The sequence below is a fragment of the Odontesthes bonariensis genome, chromosome 19 (genome assembly GCF_027942865.1).
Source record: "Odontesthes bonariensis isolate fOdoBon6 chromosome 19, fOdoBon6.hap1, whole genome shotgun sequence".
Classification (NCBI taxonomy): Eukaryota; Metazoa; Chordata; class Actinopteri; order Atheriniformes; family Atherinopsidae; genus Odontesthes; species Odontesthes bonariensis.
Window position 1 is genome coordinate 13,928,929 of NC_134524.1, and position 18,197 is coordinate 13,947,125.

Here is an 18,197-nt window from a genome sequence, read left to right on the forward strand (position 1 = left end):
TCCGCTGTACTGCAACCTGGATTCTGATAACAGAGAAATAAATATCCTGTATGTATATCCTGAGCTCTCATGGTGGCATTCAAGTAAATTACCATAAAAATCACTGTAGAAATATTTTGGCAGCAATCATTGAGCATAAATTGCTAAATAGCTGGGAGTCCTCTTAACATTCAGAGGATGATTTCATTGGCATTCTTGTGGCAGATGACTTCAGCCGCACACCCTCCTCACACAAATTAGAACGCGAGAAATGAGAAGGATTTCATACAGTAGAAGAAGTGTGTGTGCGTTTTTTGTTTTTTTTAAAGGCAGAACTGATTGAGCTGGAGGGGAGGAATTGAGTAATTATCTCCAAACAGACACCAGCGCTGCTCTGCTGTGTGAGGAAAGGCCCAAAACGTCAGGATCAAAGTGATGTTCTCACTTTTAACACTTACCTGGCAACCTGCATGCCTCGGGACCGGTTGGAGGTGGAAATGTATCACTTAGTGTAATACCCAGAGATGGTGCATCTCAGTGTCTTCACAAGAATGTTTTTATTTATTTTTTTTGCCCGCTTCTCATTTGCTGATAATGTGTCTGGTGAAAACATTAGTTTTTGTCGTGCATAAGTCGATTTCCGAGGATTTAATTAGCTGAGAAAGTTCGGGAAGGTGGCTTTACGGAGACGTATTCCGAGCTCGTGAAACACACACGCGCGCGCGCGCGCCTCATCAGCTGGAATTAACTTAGCGAAGTTGCACCTGCTCTCGGCTTCACGTGCCGACTCACTCAAAACTTATTTCCGCCGATTTAATCAGAGTGTTGTCGCAACAGACGGCGGTTAGGCTGACCTAAATATCCATTTAGCCGACACGTTTCAGGGAGAGTCTCGCCCTACCTGCTCGTAGCAAGTCTCCCAGGTGAGGTTGAGGAGGCAGGAGGAGAACAGCTCATCTTCGGTCCTGCCAAAACCGTCCATGGTGAGCCAGCCGTGCCTGGTCGAGGAGTCGGCGGACTTGTAATGATGCAAACGGAGATTTTTCTGCAAGTCTTCCCTCGACGAGTGTCTTTTCCTGTCGGGTCTCCTTCTCCTTCTGCCCCGCTTGCTTCTCCGTCCGGCGCCGTGAAGCTATCAAACGAACGGCGGGGTGCTGGCTGCTGCTTCCTCGGTCACGTGGCCGCCGCCCCCCCTCAAAAAAAAAAAAAAATAGTGAGAAAGGGATCCGTCAGGATGCGGTGGTTCCCAAAAACAGTCGGCGGACCGCCTTCAGGTGTCTAATTGTCAAGAGTACCGCAAACATGAGTTACGTATGCTGTCTGAGAGTTGCTGCCCATCTCTTCCCTGAGGACTGGTAGTTTTGTCCTTGACAGAAATGTCATTGGGAATCAGAGCCCGTGTCCTACAGAGTGGTATACATGTCATGCAGAGTGAAAGACCCGAGTATATGGTTCATTTCACAAAAAAAAAAAATCTATTTCTACAGAGCTGCACTTAGTGCAGTGGGCATACTTGTAACGAACTGCCCTGATAAGCAGGTAATAAGTCACAACAGGTGAAGAGCTTAGATGGGTCCCAGTATCTCATCTGGTCTTAGGACTCGGTGCTCTTTTGGAGCCACTTTCTCTAATGCTCAGATTTCACTGGCAGCATTGTTGTCTTCACGTCCCACAACTCTTGGCATCTTTCGAGCTTCTCGTGTTCCTTCGTCATGATGTAGCCGTCGACTTGAATTACATGGAGTCAGGCTAAGCTTTTAACTTTCCCACTGATTTTTTTTTTTTTTTTTTATCTCCTCTGAGGCTTGTGGGCTCCTCACAGCACTGGGCCTCAGTAAGCGTGGTTTGTGCAAATCTGCCATGAAGCCCCCCCCCCCCCTAAAATAAGATTTGGTGCTACCAGCCATCTCAGAAGTCACAGCAGCCACCCAAAGGTCCCCCTGTGTGTGATCAAAATGCAAAACAAATGCCCAAAAGGACTCAAATGAGGCATTCTGCAAGTTTTGAAAGGTTTATTGTACAACAAAATTTATGAATTGCAGGAGGATCCAAGACTAAAGTCCAAGCAGCAGATATCAGCAGGAGCCAGACCGATCTTCGGGTGAGCCTGGACACAGGAATAAGTCGCCCGACCAGGAAAACTATGGATATTGGGATATCCAAATGCTTGGTACTCACAGAAATGTAAATGAATGACTCTGCAGGGGAGTAGATGGATTAGGGAATGCTGGGTAACAGAGTTCCAGGAGCAGACGGGGCTGAACTGGGGAGAGACTTGGAGATCAGGAAGGTTAATGCAGAGGAAGGATGAAGATCCAAACAATCCGATCTAAAAATCCTTAACAAGTCCAAGATAACAAGCTGGGTCATACACAGATCCGAGGAAAGCAAGGAGACAAAACAGGTCCAAAAATCAGAGACAGAGAGCCAAGTCCGAAATTCACAATCCAAAAATCCAACAGCGCCAGATCAATAAACCGGGCTACTCACAATGTCAAAAAGAGACAGAGGCTGAATCAAAGTCAGGTCCAAAAGCAGGGTCATACACAAAAGGCCAAGCCAAAGACTAGTGCTGGACCGTTGCTGTGCTGAGATTCAGGTAAGCAGACAGTCTGGTAGAGGAATGGCACTCCCAGGCCTGCTTATAAAGGGAGGCAAACAGGTGAGTGCAGCTGAGTTGATTGCAGGCTGATTAGAGAGAACAGAGTGAGGGGAGAGAAATGGCAGGGGATGAACCAGCTCAGGCACAGAGCAGAGGGCAGAGCCAGACACCGTGACAATAAGTGTCATATTATCTCAGCACACATGCTATAACTCCTTATTAAAAGGCACCACCAAGCAAGCGACTCCATGAAGTTCCATGAAGACACCGAGTTCTCCTTCCTGGACACCGTGGGCCTGTGCGTTCACTGTGCCTGAATGACATCTCTCTCGCTCTTTCAGTTAGCGTTGTTGTACTACGTCCACCCTTATCACTTGTACTGTTCATTCACTCATACTGCTGACATCACATATTCCCAGCACAGCGCAGCCTGACTTCAGCCTTGGCAGAGGTTTAATCGGTCAGTACAAGTGAAAACAACCACATTGGTGCTCCTAAGCCTTTAAGCTAAGACATTATGTTGTGAGTCAAAAGTAAAAATCCTAGTTTTGTAACGCTTTATCTGTCATCGCCTGAAACACAATTAGCCTGGAATAATTTGCAACTAATTTTCTCCTCACAGTGCTCTCTTACGTTACTTGACAGGTACAAAGTATGCAGAAAAACACGACACAGACAACTGCGCCTGACAGACATAAAGCCAGAGGCTAATTCAGTTCATCCAAAATCAGATGTAACTGATACAGAAGCAAACTGTGATAAAAAAAAACGACAGTTAAATGTATTGAATGAGAGACCATTATATCATAGCCCCTCTCCTCACCTTCTGAAAAGATGGGTTTCAGACAGCCAGGCAGGCATCAAAATCAGCACGGGTTTTTGCAGATGAGTACAAAATTAGATCATAAAAATGATTTTGACCTAATGTTTAAAAGCAAATTCAGTTTTTAGGTACAAATCAAATAATGACTGTAGAGGACAACATTGCAGAAAACATTCTTCCCTCAGAACAAAGCCCATATCGTTTAGAATTATTTGTTATCCACATGTAGCCGTGCTGAGCACAGAAAATATTTAATTTTCCATAAACTGTTCAAGGCAGCTGCTGCTAACAGGCTTCATTTGGAGAGCTGTCTTTTCGCACACTATTTATCTTGATATAAGACCCGTGTGGTTCGACGGGCCTTCACCATGCATCAGTCTTCTTTGCTGCCGCCCTTGTTTGATCAAATGCGTTTGCCACGCATGATCTGCACCCTTTTGAAGTGTGGTCAATTGGCACAGTGCTGCATATTCTCTTTTCTAGCAGAAATTGTCAAGGATTCAGTCTGGCAGTGACTGTAAGAGAGAGACAGGGAATGTTTCCTATTGTGACCCAGCCTACGCATTTCGTCTTGTTCGTTCTCACGAGCCATACGAGCAGTGCCAACATAGTGAATTATGATAAAATACGTTCTTTTCCTGTGCTTTGAATAGACACAAAATAAAGGACTAAGCAATATTTTGATCTATCAATGACAGCTGCAGTGATTATTATGTGTCATAATGTAATGAAATGCATTATGAGAGGAAGAAATGTGATAAACTAACTCTGTGCCTTGAGAGAAGGTGGGATCTGATCTTGAGGTAAAGAAAAAGATTGATGGAAGCTAAATGAAGAGTGGTATGTCCTTTAGCTTTATCTGTAACCATCAACCATAACCTATCCTGTAGATTAATTTAAAGATAATGGAGTGGTGCACATTCAGCTTGCTCCTTTACTTCCGCTTGTATTTTCTGTGCTGCTTCTCTCAACTATTTCCTCCTCTGCCCAGTGACACTTGAAAGCTTTTCACAGAATCAAATCAACAGCCTGAGAGAATTCAGTGTAACAATCTAACAATTGTGTTCGTGTGATCTTTCCAGGGGACACTTCTATCACTGAGGCATATGTCACAAGGGGCATGGCAGTGGAACTGGGTGAAAGTTCAGCACAGTTACCAACCCGGCAGAGTTGTGAGGAAATGCTAACGGGTCGGCTCAAACACCGTTTGCCCCTCAGCCCACAGGTAGTGGCTGCACATTTCTGCACAGGTGCCTTCAGTAGTTGCATGATTCATTTCAAACTGGCAGCCCATTTTAAACATGCACACACCTTGGCAACATAACCAATCTATCAAGCCTAACCCAGCAATTCGTGCATATACTCCCATATCACAGAGAAGGCTGGAAAGCAACTGTCATAGATGGCATGATTGAATTGTTCCCTTGCACTGTCACCAGAGGGGCTATTACTTCAAATTAGCATACAAATTCAAACCAGGACAGATGGATTTGTCACATTCCAGCCACCATCTTACTGGAAGATTGGCTGTGCTTTTGCTGCACGATGGAGATAAGACACCTGTCTTGGTGATGTTAGGGGAGGGGGGGTGACCAGCGTTGGATGGGAGGAGAACTGGGTGGGTGGAAGGTTTTCCTGAAATGCTGAGGTGTTCTGCAATAAACTTCCCTACCCACGGTCTCAAATGATGATGAGGCACCATCCAGGACTCTGTGGGTGGTGGGAGATTGAGCTGTAGCGAGCTGGTGATTCATACTGTTTGGAAACACACTTAACAATAGCTGTCTATTTTCTGTTTGTGTTTGCTACTTTTGGGAAGGAACTGTCAAAAAGCCACATAAAATGTCACCTTTCCATAGCCAAGAATGGAATTGTGGATGTGTTAACAGCTGTGGGGTAAAATATACATCGTATTCAGAACTTTGCATCCTTGGCCTCAAGTAACTTTCCAGCTTTGTAAAAGAATTACACAAATCTCATCGCAGTTTGTCAAATTTCCAGCCTGATGCCATGACATGGATGCTGTTGTATTAACATCTACGCGGACTGAGCACAGGAAGAAAGAGCACCTGCTAACACCAGGCAAAGGAAAAAAAAGAAGTTGGAGACAAAGATTTTCATTTGTAATTATGGCAGCGTGAATCGATGGAAACATTGAGCATGAAAAACCGCTCCCACCTCAGGATCAATTCCAAATAATTTCCAGATCAGCTGAAACTAATGGCTTTTCTATTGGCTCCACTTCCGAGGAAAACTAATCTCTTCGGCACCCTTTTGTGGTTCTTGTATGTGTTCCCAAGCAAAAAGGCCATCCACTTAAAAAGCCGTCTCCCAACAGTCCAAAAAATACTGAAACACACATGCTCATTTCCTGACTTAGCATATTACCCAATCTGCAGGCGTAATTTAAAAAGTCCCTGATTTACAAGTCCCTGATGTCTGGCAAGTCTGCCTGCCTACACCCAGACACTACAGAGATTGTGAAAATGCTTACATGTTCATTTCCGACGCTGTACTTAGTTGAGTGTTGCGCATGTTCACTTGAGTTGATGTAAAGCTGCGAGGCAGAGCAGAGGAAAGCGAGGGTATGACAAACTTTTACTTTTACCATGCACCTGCATTAGAAATAGTTCATTGCCTTTTTATAAGATCTCATAACAGAGGTATGAAAGCAATGAGCAGTTTTGGATTTGTTAGTGTACACTGACAATCCTTTTTGAAAACCAATCTGTTGTAATCAGTTCCTAAGCAATACATTTGTCACATCTACATTATCCATAACGCATCTTAAGCAGTGATAGTTGGGTCAGAGATTAAAGAATCAAGTATTCACATAAGATTCATTTGAGTCCTCACCAACACCCGTAAACCCTCGTGTGAAATCAGTTGCTCTCCTTCTCATGAATTATAGGTAGCTGCAGCACAGCTTTGCATTGACACGGTCTAAAGTGTACACGATACTATAAATGGTGTTAAAAAGCTCATATAATCGCTAATAAGAAAAATGACAACACTAAATATGAAACACAAATTTATTTTCAAATGCATGTCTGCAAAGCTGAAAGGATTTGCATCATCCTTTGATGCAAATTAATGATCGCATTTAAACGAGGATCTTAAAATGCACACATCCCATCATATAATTCAGGTTTTCTGCACATCATTGGAGTTTTGCTGGTATCCAGCATCCTCAAGTCTTTCTAGCCTATAATTGCTGATGCCAGTATAAGAACAGATTTTTTTCCCCCTCTTAATCTGCAATAAGATCCCTCCTGTGGTGGCATTAACATTATATAATGGCGGCTTTTGTAATGATGACACATTCTTTTCTAAAGCATACAGTGCAAAATAAGAAAACGATCCCACGTTTATTCTCATGTTTTCCAACAGAACTTTACAGTTTATCCTATTTTTTTTTCTTTTACACAGGAGAGGATGATACAAGGAAAAACAAAAAACAAACAAAAAAAAGAAAAACACAGCCAGAACAAAATCTGACCCCATCTGTCCTAGTTTTTTTTTTTTTGTTTGTTTGGTCTGTTGTTGACATTTAAAGTCTTTAATGGACATGTGATATTATCATTTTAATCATGCAGAGGATAACAGAAACATACAGTTTTCCATTTCACCTATTTCACAATTAGGAATATTTTGCACCTTAAAAGCAGTATGAGGGGTAGATTAAATGACACAAAACCCCAAAATATCCTTTTTAAATCCAAACCGTATACAACAAAAATGTTGGGGAAAAAAAAAAAACTACGGGAAAGACAATTCTTTTGCGAGCACTGTTACATGTTTGACTGCAAGATGTAAAATGTGTAAAGCGCAACTTTAAGGAGCAAAATTCTCAAAGTGGAGAGGGCAAATGGTTACAATAAACAAAGCTGACGCTCAACACAATACAAGACCGTCCGCTCAGCAGTCCATCAGAGGTGGTTGGACACAGGACTTGCTGTTCGTGGAATTCCCACATTACCAGACAAAAAGTGTAGGTTTTACTGCTCTCTTTTATTCTGATTAGTTTTTTTTTTCTCCTTAACTCACCGAGGTGGTCAAGCTTCTCCCAAAAGCACACCTTTACCTTTCACATTAGAGAGGCATTGACACGAGGGCTGTACAGCCGGCTCAGCAGGGATTTTTGTTCCGAAACACTTGTAATTAACATCCCCCTCCAACTCCAACTGTTTCTGAAGCTATCAATATCCCAGTTAGAAGATTTAACTTCCCCGAAGAGCCAGGAAAACGGGCAGGATTTTGGCAGGTTGGGATGTGAGCACTTTGGAAGGTTGAGTGAGAAAGTTTAGGGAAAGAGCATCCTGTTATTTGAATGTATTTTCATGCTGAGAGACGGATTATTATCACAAAATTTTCTTTATTAAGTTAAACAGTTGACAGGAATTCTTGTCATCTTCGTATCTCCATGACAAGATGACATCGTTACATTAGGCCTGCATCAAAATACTGTATAAATTACATTTAATCCCCATAGATTAACGCCATTTTTTATTTTTTTTTTTTATCAGGGGCAAAACAAAGGAATGTGTCAATTTACATTAAGTATCATGCAGCTTCTTATAACCAGCCATTTATTGTCTGTCCATTTCTACTAGTGCTTAACTCATTTCATCTATAGGATGAAAAAAAAGAAAAGGGATGAAAGAAAATACACAATTCAGACAATCATCATGGAGATGCATCAGATGCAGTGAGACACAAATAGAAGTCAAAATTAGTTTTCGGTGGGAATCAAAAAACAAAAAAAAAAACAACATTCATATTCAGATTTTTACTTGCTGCAAATGCCGCCGCCGCAGCACATGCAGACCTTTTTAGTACTGAGTGTATTCCTTGGACGAGAGTTTTGCAATAATACGCTCCAACTGCCTCTTTGCTTCACACTGGGGGAAGTTACTCATCTCGTAGTACTGCGGGGCAATTTTCACCAGCCTAGGAAAGAAAACAAGTAAACATTAGTCACAAAAATTGTCTTCAGTGTTTACTTGTGGGAGAAAAGTCGTTCTTCCATATTCAAAAGGTGACTACTGGAGCATGCACAACAAATGTGATACATAATTGTACGAGGTCACGGGGGGGGACACGGGTAGAAGAATTGTTGCAGTTTGGCTGATTTTATGTGATGCGCAGAAACCTACACTGGTGAGACCCAATCAATCTCGGTCGTAATTCACTTTTGTAGCAATTTTCCCAAACAAAAATATTTCAGTGGTGCCGGCTTCTAAAATTTGGCAAGGGAATTGTAATACAGTCACCCAATTAATTTATCGGAATATGATCGAAATTTCACAGAAAACGCTGAATCAAATTTTGAAACAGGAATACGGCGTCAGGTTGTTTATCTTTGAAAACTTACCACTCCGGTTTGATGTCTGTGCACGTGCGGATGTAATTCTTGGTGGTGAGTACGAACTCGTTGTAGAGCACCCACTCGGGTTTGTGGTCCAGCACAGTGGAGGGGTGCAGCTGTACGACCTGGTTGTCCTTCGCCGTTAGGTAGTGACCTGTGCGCTCCAGGTGAGCGACCTGTTCGCCAGACGGGAAAGGAAAAGGAGCTGGTCAGGAACGAACCGGGTGAGATTCAGAGGAAAACTGGAAGAACACACCACAAACAACTCCTTTATTGGTTCTTTATTTCATGTCTTAACTACTGAGACCAATGGAAAAAATTCTGAGAACTTTTAATGCTCAGATGAAAAAGGAGCAGTCAACACAAATTTGACTAAATTACCCCCCCACACACACACACATACACACACCTACACACTTTGTAGACACTTGGTCAAGCTGCTGTGGCGGTGATGATTAAACAAGGCAATCAGTCTCAATAAAGGCCTTTCCAACCAAAGACATGATCACGCTTGAAACATGAGCTGCAAATTTGTCTCCAAGATAAAGGTTAATGTTGACAAATATTTAAATATTAACACCATAATTCAACTTGTCAGGCTGCTTGTTTCAGGTGGCCCTGAAAATAGCTTCTTGCAAAATCACCATTTGTTTTCCTGAGCGAGAGACAAATTAATTTGATTTCTTACGCATCTAAAACAAAGCAGCAGTCTGTGTGTGGGCGTGCGCATGCATGCTTTAAAACCAGCTCTCAATCAATTAGTTAAATAAACAACTCAAACGAATAAGCTGTTTCCTAGATGATCAACCTCACCAGATGAGCGGGCACAATTTTAGCTCAGATATGAAAAAGACAACGATGGTTGTCAGAGAGAATAAAAAGTGAAGCGAAGCATGTCCAACTTGTATCCTTGAAGCCAGAGCCTCCAGGATATTTCCAAAAAGAGCCTGATTACTGACCTGCATGAAAAAGCCGGTGACCAGCGCTCGGCGAATATTGATGTAATAGTCTCTGCTGGTGAACTCTGCGCTCTTTCGAGGCAGGTTGAATCGGTCCATGATCCTCGACAACTGCTGCCGTACATTGTCAGCAGACATCAGCGAGCGGTAGTTGACAAAGTTATCATAGCACCACTGAGTGGAGTCGTGGTCTGTTGTTACAGAAAAGGGAAATTTAGGATTAAGAGCACATGAAAACCATGGGCAACTATACAATGAAGCACGAGTCAAACGGCCCACTCACTTTGTTTAAAGGCGTGATAGACGTTAAGCAGCGTCAGGTGGTCTCCATCGATGTGGGCAAAGCGCAGCTTGGACTCGTCAGCCACCTTTTTGGCCTCCGTGGGTCGGACGAAGCACTGTGGGACTAAACAAGGTTGGTATAGGCCCCAACACAGCCGCCCATAGGGATAAGTTAAGCAAATCCCACAGAGAAGAACAAGGACTCAGCTCAAGAGAGGCACAGAGCACTTCACAGGGCACACAGCATTGCCAAGAGTTTATGGAAGAAAAGGAGAGGAGGGTCAAAGAGGAGGGAAGGAGGACGGGTTTCTCCCTCCTGTTTCGCTACTATCTGGCGCGAGACAAGACCCACTAACATCTGACACCCAGTCCAAACGAGCGCTCCCTTTTACAGGCATGATACACTAATGTAAAATTCACCAACTCCCTGGTTCTGCCCTCTCCCCTGTCAACTCGCTCCAAACTGCTTAACATCACACATGCTTGATTGTGCCTTTAATGGATAAAAGCTGTGTTTATTGAGCCTCATGGTTGGTTGCTGTGGCAGCACCATTCTCAGGTGTACTTCTACTGCTTACTTTAATGAACTCAGCAAAAACCTTCCATCCTGAAACACCTGCTTTAAGTGCACACCACGTCCAAGCAGCTAGTTAAATCCATTTCCCCACTCTCAAAGACCCTCGCACTCCCTTCAAAGGCGTCAGGATTCATCTCAATGAGCAGCATTCTGCTTTGGCAAGCCCAAAGTGCAATTACTGCTGTAGCATGCTGGTGCTGCTCCAGCTACACCTATACAATTTGTACAGACATGTATTTTTTTCCCCCCACCTTCCTCACAAACAGCTGACACCACTGACTTTATACTCCACTTGCCTGGTAGATAAGTTCAGTAGGCACTCATTACATACATTCTAAGTAGACTTCAACATCTAGGGCGTAGACTGTTACTAAAACATAGCATTGGTTAGCACTGAATCTCTTCAGTGCTTCAATCCCTTTCACAACTCTAAAAAAGGACACTTGTTTTGGTATTTGGAAGGTATACAAGCTGCCCTATATATTTCTTTTAAACTCTCTGGTCATTTCTGAGGCACAGTCCATGTGTCCATAGTGGCCCAGCCCTGAGCATTACCTGACAACATGGCGGTGATGGTCAGGATCTCATTGGAACAGTTGAATTCACAGCTGGCGATGACCATCTTGGCCAGCTGGGGGTCCAGGGGGAACTCTGCCATCATGGAGCCCAGCTCAGTCAGGTCACCGCTATCGTTCAGTGCTGCCAGATAGTTCAGTAACTCAAGGGCTCGCATCAGGGTCTCTGGGGCTTAGGAGGACAGAATGAGAGCGACGGGCTGTTAAAAGTGTTCCAAGTCCATGAGCAAAACACACACAGGTGGCAGAGACAGAAAATTTGCAAAACTGTCATTTCTCTCATGACAGCGTCGCTTGAGAACATTTTTTTGGAACCTTTTCACATAAAATCTGTGTCAGATCTTATTACTACTCCAGTATTGCATGCATACAAATGACAACCTCCTGCTTTTGTCACACATAGTAGCCAACATCTTTGAGAAAATAAATCAGCAGCTTTCAGTCTGCACCCAAATTTAGATTTGTACACGTTAACAATACACCGCCAGGCCAAAATAAAGTTCCACACTAATATGTGGTTAGATACCTCTAGTTTTTTATTAAGCAAGCATCCCCTATGGCATTATTTTAATAACATTAGCCAATGTCACGTTTATTTACACCCAGAGTTCTGTTACTATTTATTCAATATCTTCCATTTATGATGGCAGTCAGAACCTTGCATAAGGTCACTGCAATTTTTATTAATGGGGCTAAGGTCCAGACTCTGCGGTACATATCATAACGCTCCCCCAACAAGCTTATATGGGTGCAGCACTTCACCCGCTGCTCTTTTTATCCTCACTCATCAATCTGGAATGAATTGAAATGAAAAAAATACTTTATTTACCCCAAAGGGAAATTATACTGTTGCAGTAGCTTTTTTTTTAACAATGGTTCTAAGCTTTAATTATGTATTGCTATTGTTGCCGGCAGGAATGACCTCCTGTATCTCTCTGTGTTACATCGTAGTTGAAGAGGCCTCATTCCGATTACACTTTCAACACGATGTTCTGCAGAGGGTGGTCATTGCTGGTCTTTATGATCATTAACTTCTGCAAAATTCCTCTTTTTACAATCAGGTCCTGGGGATCCAGAGCAGTTCCCAGCACAGAGCCTGCCTTATTTATTAGTTTGTTTAGTTTCTTTGAGCCTCCGGCTCTGATGCTGCTGCCCCAACAGATGGCTGCAAAGCAGCATCCACAAAGTTGTAAAAGATATGCAAAATCGCGGTGCAGACTCTGAAGGACCTAAGATTTTTTTTTTTAGTTCTACTGGTAATTTTCCTTCGGACCACGTTTCTCTCGCCAAGATGTTGATTCTTCACTAGCCTTCCAGGTTTGAATAATTTGTCGGTCTATTCTAAACCCAATTTTAGTAGGTTCCCTAACTCCTTAATAACAACAGCATCTTTTGTTATTAGAAGAAGAAGCTACTCACTGCATCAGTTAAAGTTAAATCAATTGTTGCCAGCTCAAACATATTAATCACTACAGTACATTTCCAATGGGAGGCCCTTAACTATTTGCTTAGTTAAATGCAGAGAAAGCAATCCAAGGAAACAGTCGCTCACTTTACTGCCCAAACTTTATTATTTGCAAACTAAGCCTCATCCTGCTTTATGTCTTCGAACTAAAATTTAAACAGCGGTCTTAATTTAAACCTGTTTCATAATAAGTATTCCCCAAAGACAGAATATGCATTGTGACACATTTACAACTGAGCGGCTCCAAATTTAACTGAGAAAAAAAACAAAAAAACAACTATATTTTCTATTTTTGGCTTTAATCAAAGAGTTTTTTGTTTTTTGTTTTTTTTTGTTTTTTTTAAACCCAGGGATTTGATTCAATGCCACAAGGCCCAGAAGTTATTAGCTAAGATAGAAACATTCTCGTGGTTTTAGTAAACAACATGATTGGCAACCTGACTGACCAAGGGTAAAAAAAAAAAAAAAAAAAAAAAAAGAGCAGACAAAACACTTCCATCACCCGCTTTACTCTGAGCTTTAATAGAAGACAAATGCTTGTTAAGGAAAGACACAAACTCTCAAACAAAGGGGAGCTGTTAGCAGGTTTGGTGGCAGGAAGCATGAGGTGAATCAGAATGAGACGACTCTTGGTGTGTGATGGCCTGAGTTACACTAGACAGCGACGTAGCAGAGAAGTAATCATGGCAGAGCTCATTTTTCATCCTGCACTGAGGCAATCCTAAACAACTAATGCAATTACAGGGGAACTTTCTACTTAATGCTTCAACACAAAAGGCTTTCACCGTTTGGTTAAAAGATTTTTCCTCCAGATGCAATTATTGACCTTTGGCTCTCCAGAGCTAAAGCCTAATGACCAGTTGCATGTTAACTGAAAATTAGCTTCAAGCAGCAGCAGGGGTGCACGCTCGCTCGCTTTCATTGCTCTCAGATGCTCCCCAAAAAAAATTCAATTTCAAACAGCAAGGAGGCATTTTTTTCTTTTTCTTTTTATGATTAACAAATATTGATTGGGGGGGAAATCAAAGCTACTTTTTACATTCCCCCTCCACCCCCACACACACTTAATGACTGCTGGTCACATTACTTACCACTCCGATGGCTTGTGTGGGGCTGAACAAAAGGTGAAAATCTGATTTCCAAGTACAGCTAGCATGATGAACCAGTGTGGAAATTCAATCTATACCCAACACGACTCATCAGAAAGTAAATATTGACTGCCTCAAAACACAAGAATCCGATATATTAACCCAGGGCCGAATCAATAAGGCAAAAGGCTAAAGGTACATTAAACCACATTGGCTTTGAAAGGTACTTTTTGGAAATGTCAGGAAGAAAATGAATACCACCCAGCCAAGTGCTTGTGTAAGTCGTTACAGACTTCTTTTGGCTTTTCCATTTGGTTGTTTGGCTCACAACATTGCTCCTGTGTTTAGTGATTAACGAGAAAAATAGAAGAAATGCATTTCTGAGCATTTAATGGTGAAGGGGGGGGGGGTTAAGGTTTCCGTTAACGCTATGGACAAATACAAACAATGTTTGGAGATGTTTTTTCTGATCAGAATGAAAACTCAAATCCAACATTAGGGCGTAAGCCTAAATAAAGAATTAAATGTACAGCACTAAATTTAACCTAAAAAATGACCACCTGAAAAAAAAAAAAGGTTTGCCCGAAAACAAAGATAATCAGACAAAATCTTTTAAACATGGAAAGTTGTGTAATAGAGACTTAACACTTTTCTGACCTGTCGATTTAGTCTGAGGTCAGCCTTTGACACAGCTTATCACACCTGATCCACTGTAAATAGCCGTTATAAAAACCTGCCGAGGAACTCTGACTCAAAGCAGACTTCATTTGTTGCACCCAACTAGCTCCAGCTTCCAGCCAGCACGGGAGCAACTTCCGAGAAACCGTCTGCCACGAGTCGATCAAATAAATAAAAAGGTAATCCTCCACTTTTCCTTCACCCCACTACTCCCAGTTAGTGTCCGCAGACAAGGCCAATCCCATACGTTGACGTATATCCTCGCATTTTGTGAGAAATGTGGCTGCAGTGTGGAGGTCAGTCACGTTTCACTGGAGGAATATAAAGGGAAGGCAATTGCAAAGGTGATAGTGTTGCTATTGATGTAACCAATTTCATTCTCAAAATGGCGTTTGCCACAGTGGACGGGGAGAGATGGGTTTAATCTCAGAGGTGAGATGAAAACTATATTATGGTGAGAAAGGGGGGGAGGGGGGGTATAGGGTGAGGTTAAAGATAGGGAAAGGAGGGGTGGTCTCCTCTGGAAGATGTCAGAACACACCGTCTTGGAAAATGCCATAACCTGGCACCTCAATTAAATCATTTCGGTGTTTGTTTCATGGCAGAACCATGCTCATCCTAAACACTACCAGCCAGCACACAAACAGATCCAAGCACAAACTCAAAACAACACTCTTTTCTCACATTGAAGACAAACAATATCAACTTAACATGAACTGCTGACAAACAAATACAAAAAAAATTTCCATCATACCGTGGTGTCTAACCCATCCTTTGTGATGTCTGTTTTTACCCAACCAACACACCACACCTCGACTTTAGATATCGTACATCAAAACAATTCCAGATCAATGAAATGTAGCTACACCTCTGAGCAATCTGTTGCTGCATTTCTCTGGATTCAAATGGGACAACTGATGTGTCATAAATCACATCATCATCTGATAACAAGTCCTAAATGTTATGATGGCAGGGTAACTGACACCTCCCTGGTGGAAACAGCAAGTACATTTTAAAACTACAGAAATCGCTCATCAAGCAGCTTATTCATCAGAATTAAAACAGAAGACAGTCTCACTGCCAGTTTCTTTCTTTCTTTCTTTCTTTCTTATTCTTTCTCTCAAATTGCCTGCGTGGACCGAACGAGGACAGCATTCATGTGAATCTAATTGACTGGTAGACCTCATCAAAAAGGTCCTGCACCCAGTTGTGATGCGAGCCTACACACGTTCCACTTGTGAAAAAACAGGCAGTAGGAAAAGATTTGCTTTATCAGGCTTTAACCTTTCCGAGGTAGAGACTTTGGAAAGGCTCTGCCAATAAGAGGTACACACGACTGAGTGAAATGGACATGGGTTCAGCTAAAACTGATGACGTATAGAAATCGCAACTTATGAATGCACAGAGGGCTGTAATATTAGCTGCTCGAGAGACTTCATTTCTGTTATGAAGCTTCCCATGTTAACCTATCCTTCTTAATAAAGGTTATTTATTTATTTTTTTTATCCAAATATCAGTTGATGGTGTTCTTCGGCCCTGTATCCTGTATATCCATTTACGCAAAATAATGAGACTTGATTACCAGTTTCCCTTTCGGATTTGTTTTCAACATTAATTAAAAGCATCAGTTGAGCTGCCTTTGAAGTGTGAAGACACCCCACTGCAGAAATGTCATACTAAAAAGGTACTACAGACAGAAGTAATGGCAGAAAGTGAATGTACTGAAGTACAGAAAATAAAAATCAAAAATTCAATAAATTAAGCAAATCAACCAGTTCTAGGTCAAGTTTGTATTTCAAACTTACCCGGTGGGTCCATGAAGTCAAAGTGCACCAGGTCATCAATGCCCAGTTTCTTTAGCTGCAGCACCACGGAGCCAAGATTAGATCTCAGGATCTCTGGATATGTGTTGTCCTAAGCCATTAAAGAGGTACAAAAGAAAAAGTCAAGAGGAACAATTTGTTCAAATGAATTAGTCAGGGTGCTTTTTTTTTTTCTTTTTTATTATCTACTCATGCATCGGTTGTAAGTCAACTTGAACACGAACAGGGAGCCTTTGAAGGGCTATTTAACTTGTTTAAAAAATGTCCGATGTCACCAAGAGTGACGTTAAAGAATTACTCTGTTTAAGTAGAAGGCTGGGCTTCCCCAAGTACATTTGTCACACGGCGGCTGTTTTGTTAACATAGCTTAATTGGAAAGTTACAGAAGGTGTGATTTAGCAACAGGTTTGAAATTTAAATTTGTGAAAGATAATAATGCAAAACAGAAAGCGTCTCCAGCTAGAAGGATGCACCGGGGGTTGGTTGTGGCACTGAAGAATGTGAGATATGAGAATCAATCATGTGTTTACACCTCACGCTAATCCAATGATCGTCAAACTACCCTGTTTCCTACCTGCATTTCTGTCTTGTAAGCTTTCTCTGTGTAAAGGCGGAAACACTTTCCTGGACGTGTTCGTCCGGCTCGACCTGCTCTCTGTTGGGCTGAGGCCTTGCTGATGGCCGTAACCAGAAGGGATTCCACTCTGATACGAGGGTTATACACCTGAGAAGAACAGAGAGAGAAGGCTGAGACTCGGGTAGAGGTAAAAATGAACAAATAAATACCAATACCAAAAATCTGCAATACATACAAACATCTCACAAAGAGCTGCAGAGTGACACATAACACATAATCCACCACAGTGCATATATAATCTTTTTTGTGCCATGTGTATGACTTGGCTCCAGGCTGGTGAAATGTCAGAGGAATAAATAACAGGCTTTTCCATCTCTGCCGCTGTCAGTTGTGCACTGCTGTGTTTATCTGGGGATTCTCAGGCAACAGACACAGATGATCACAGCAGATAAAGAGTGGTGGGAGAAAGGGGAGGCTAACCTTTTGCTTGGCAAATCCGGGATCAATTACAAACACCACTCCATCGATGGTCAGGGACGTCTCGGCAATGTTTGTTGACACGACGACCTGTGGAAAACGGGGACACGTGACTTAAATGATCTTCACAAGATGACTTGAGGGACTGAAGACTTCTGGTGCTAGATGTTGCACTGACGTACGTTTAGTCAATTTTTACCTATGCTAATCAGTTATTTAGCAAAGCTTAAAGTAAAGTTCCTTCAACTGTAAGCTTCCCTCTTGTTGAGAGCCTATCCTGTAAGTTTTCACAGCCTCTTAGAGAAGTTGATTTAATGGCTCCTGCTTTTAAGCACGCTGCGAGTGCAACAACGTTTACTCCTTTCATCGTATATATCTTTTTTCTTTCTTTTTTCACCCCAAAAGAGGGCTCATGTGAACTCAGTACAAATGTCTGTGGACATGCCAGCTGTGCATGACTCACTGACGCCGACTGGCTTTTGCTCTCTGCTGTGCAATGCTGGCTCCTAGAAAACTTTGTTTCAAACACGAGCTCGGGCAAATGGTGCAGCAAGTCTTTGCGGTGAACATAGTTTCTGAAAGTTCTTTTTCCCAACAGTCACATTTTTTGAGCAGCCAGTCTATGTTAAAATAGCTGAACTAACACATGAGTGATGGTGCTATAACGGCTGGCATTCCTTTTCAAGCAGGCAATCATACAGTACCAGTCAAACATTTTATGAGAGGGGGTGTCTGAACCAGTGTTTCCCACACATAGACTAATTCGTGGCGGTGCGCCACAGATTCAACACCGGCCGCCACATATTGCGTTTCGTTATTATTTTTTTTTTTAACGCTATTTTAAAAAATACTCGTATTCGTTAAGCTGCATTTCCTTTCCCTGCTCTCATTCAGTCTCTCTGTCCCTCGCGTCTCTCTCGCATA

General features: G+C 42.2%; 1 protein-coding gene across 2 annotated transcripts in view; it reads right to left on the minus strand.

Annotated features, from left to right (window-relative positions):
* Window positions 1-6,422: 6,422 nt before the first annotated feature.
* Window positions 6,423-18,197, minus strand: part of dhx15 (DEAH (Asp-Glu-Ala-His) box helicase 15) — a 28,259-nt gene continuing 16,484 nt past the window's right edge. For both annotated transcript variants that reach the window (XM_075451257.1, XM_075451256.1), the window contains exons 7-14: window positions 17,277-17,363; window positions 16,794-16,943; window positions 16,202-16,310; window positions 11,146-11,337; window positions 10,015-10,137; window positions 9,732-9,922; window positions 8,779-8,948; window positions 6,423-8,354 (exon numbers count right to left, since the gene is read on the minus strand). In XM_075451257.1, coding sequence (XP_075307372.1) covers window positions 8,237-8,354; window positions 8,779-8,948; window positions 9,732-9,922; window positions 10,015-10,137; window positions 11,146-11,337; window positions 16,202-16,310; window positions 16,794-16,943; window positions 17,277-17,363 — 1,140 coding nt within the window. In that variant the 3' untranslated portion in view covers window positions 6,423-8,236. The remainder of the gene's footprint in view (window positions 8,355-8,778; window positions 8,949-9,731; window positions 9,923-10,014; window positions 10,138-11,145; window positions 11,338-16,201; window positions 16,311-16,793; window positions 16,944-17,276; window positions 17,364-18,197) is intronic.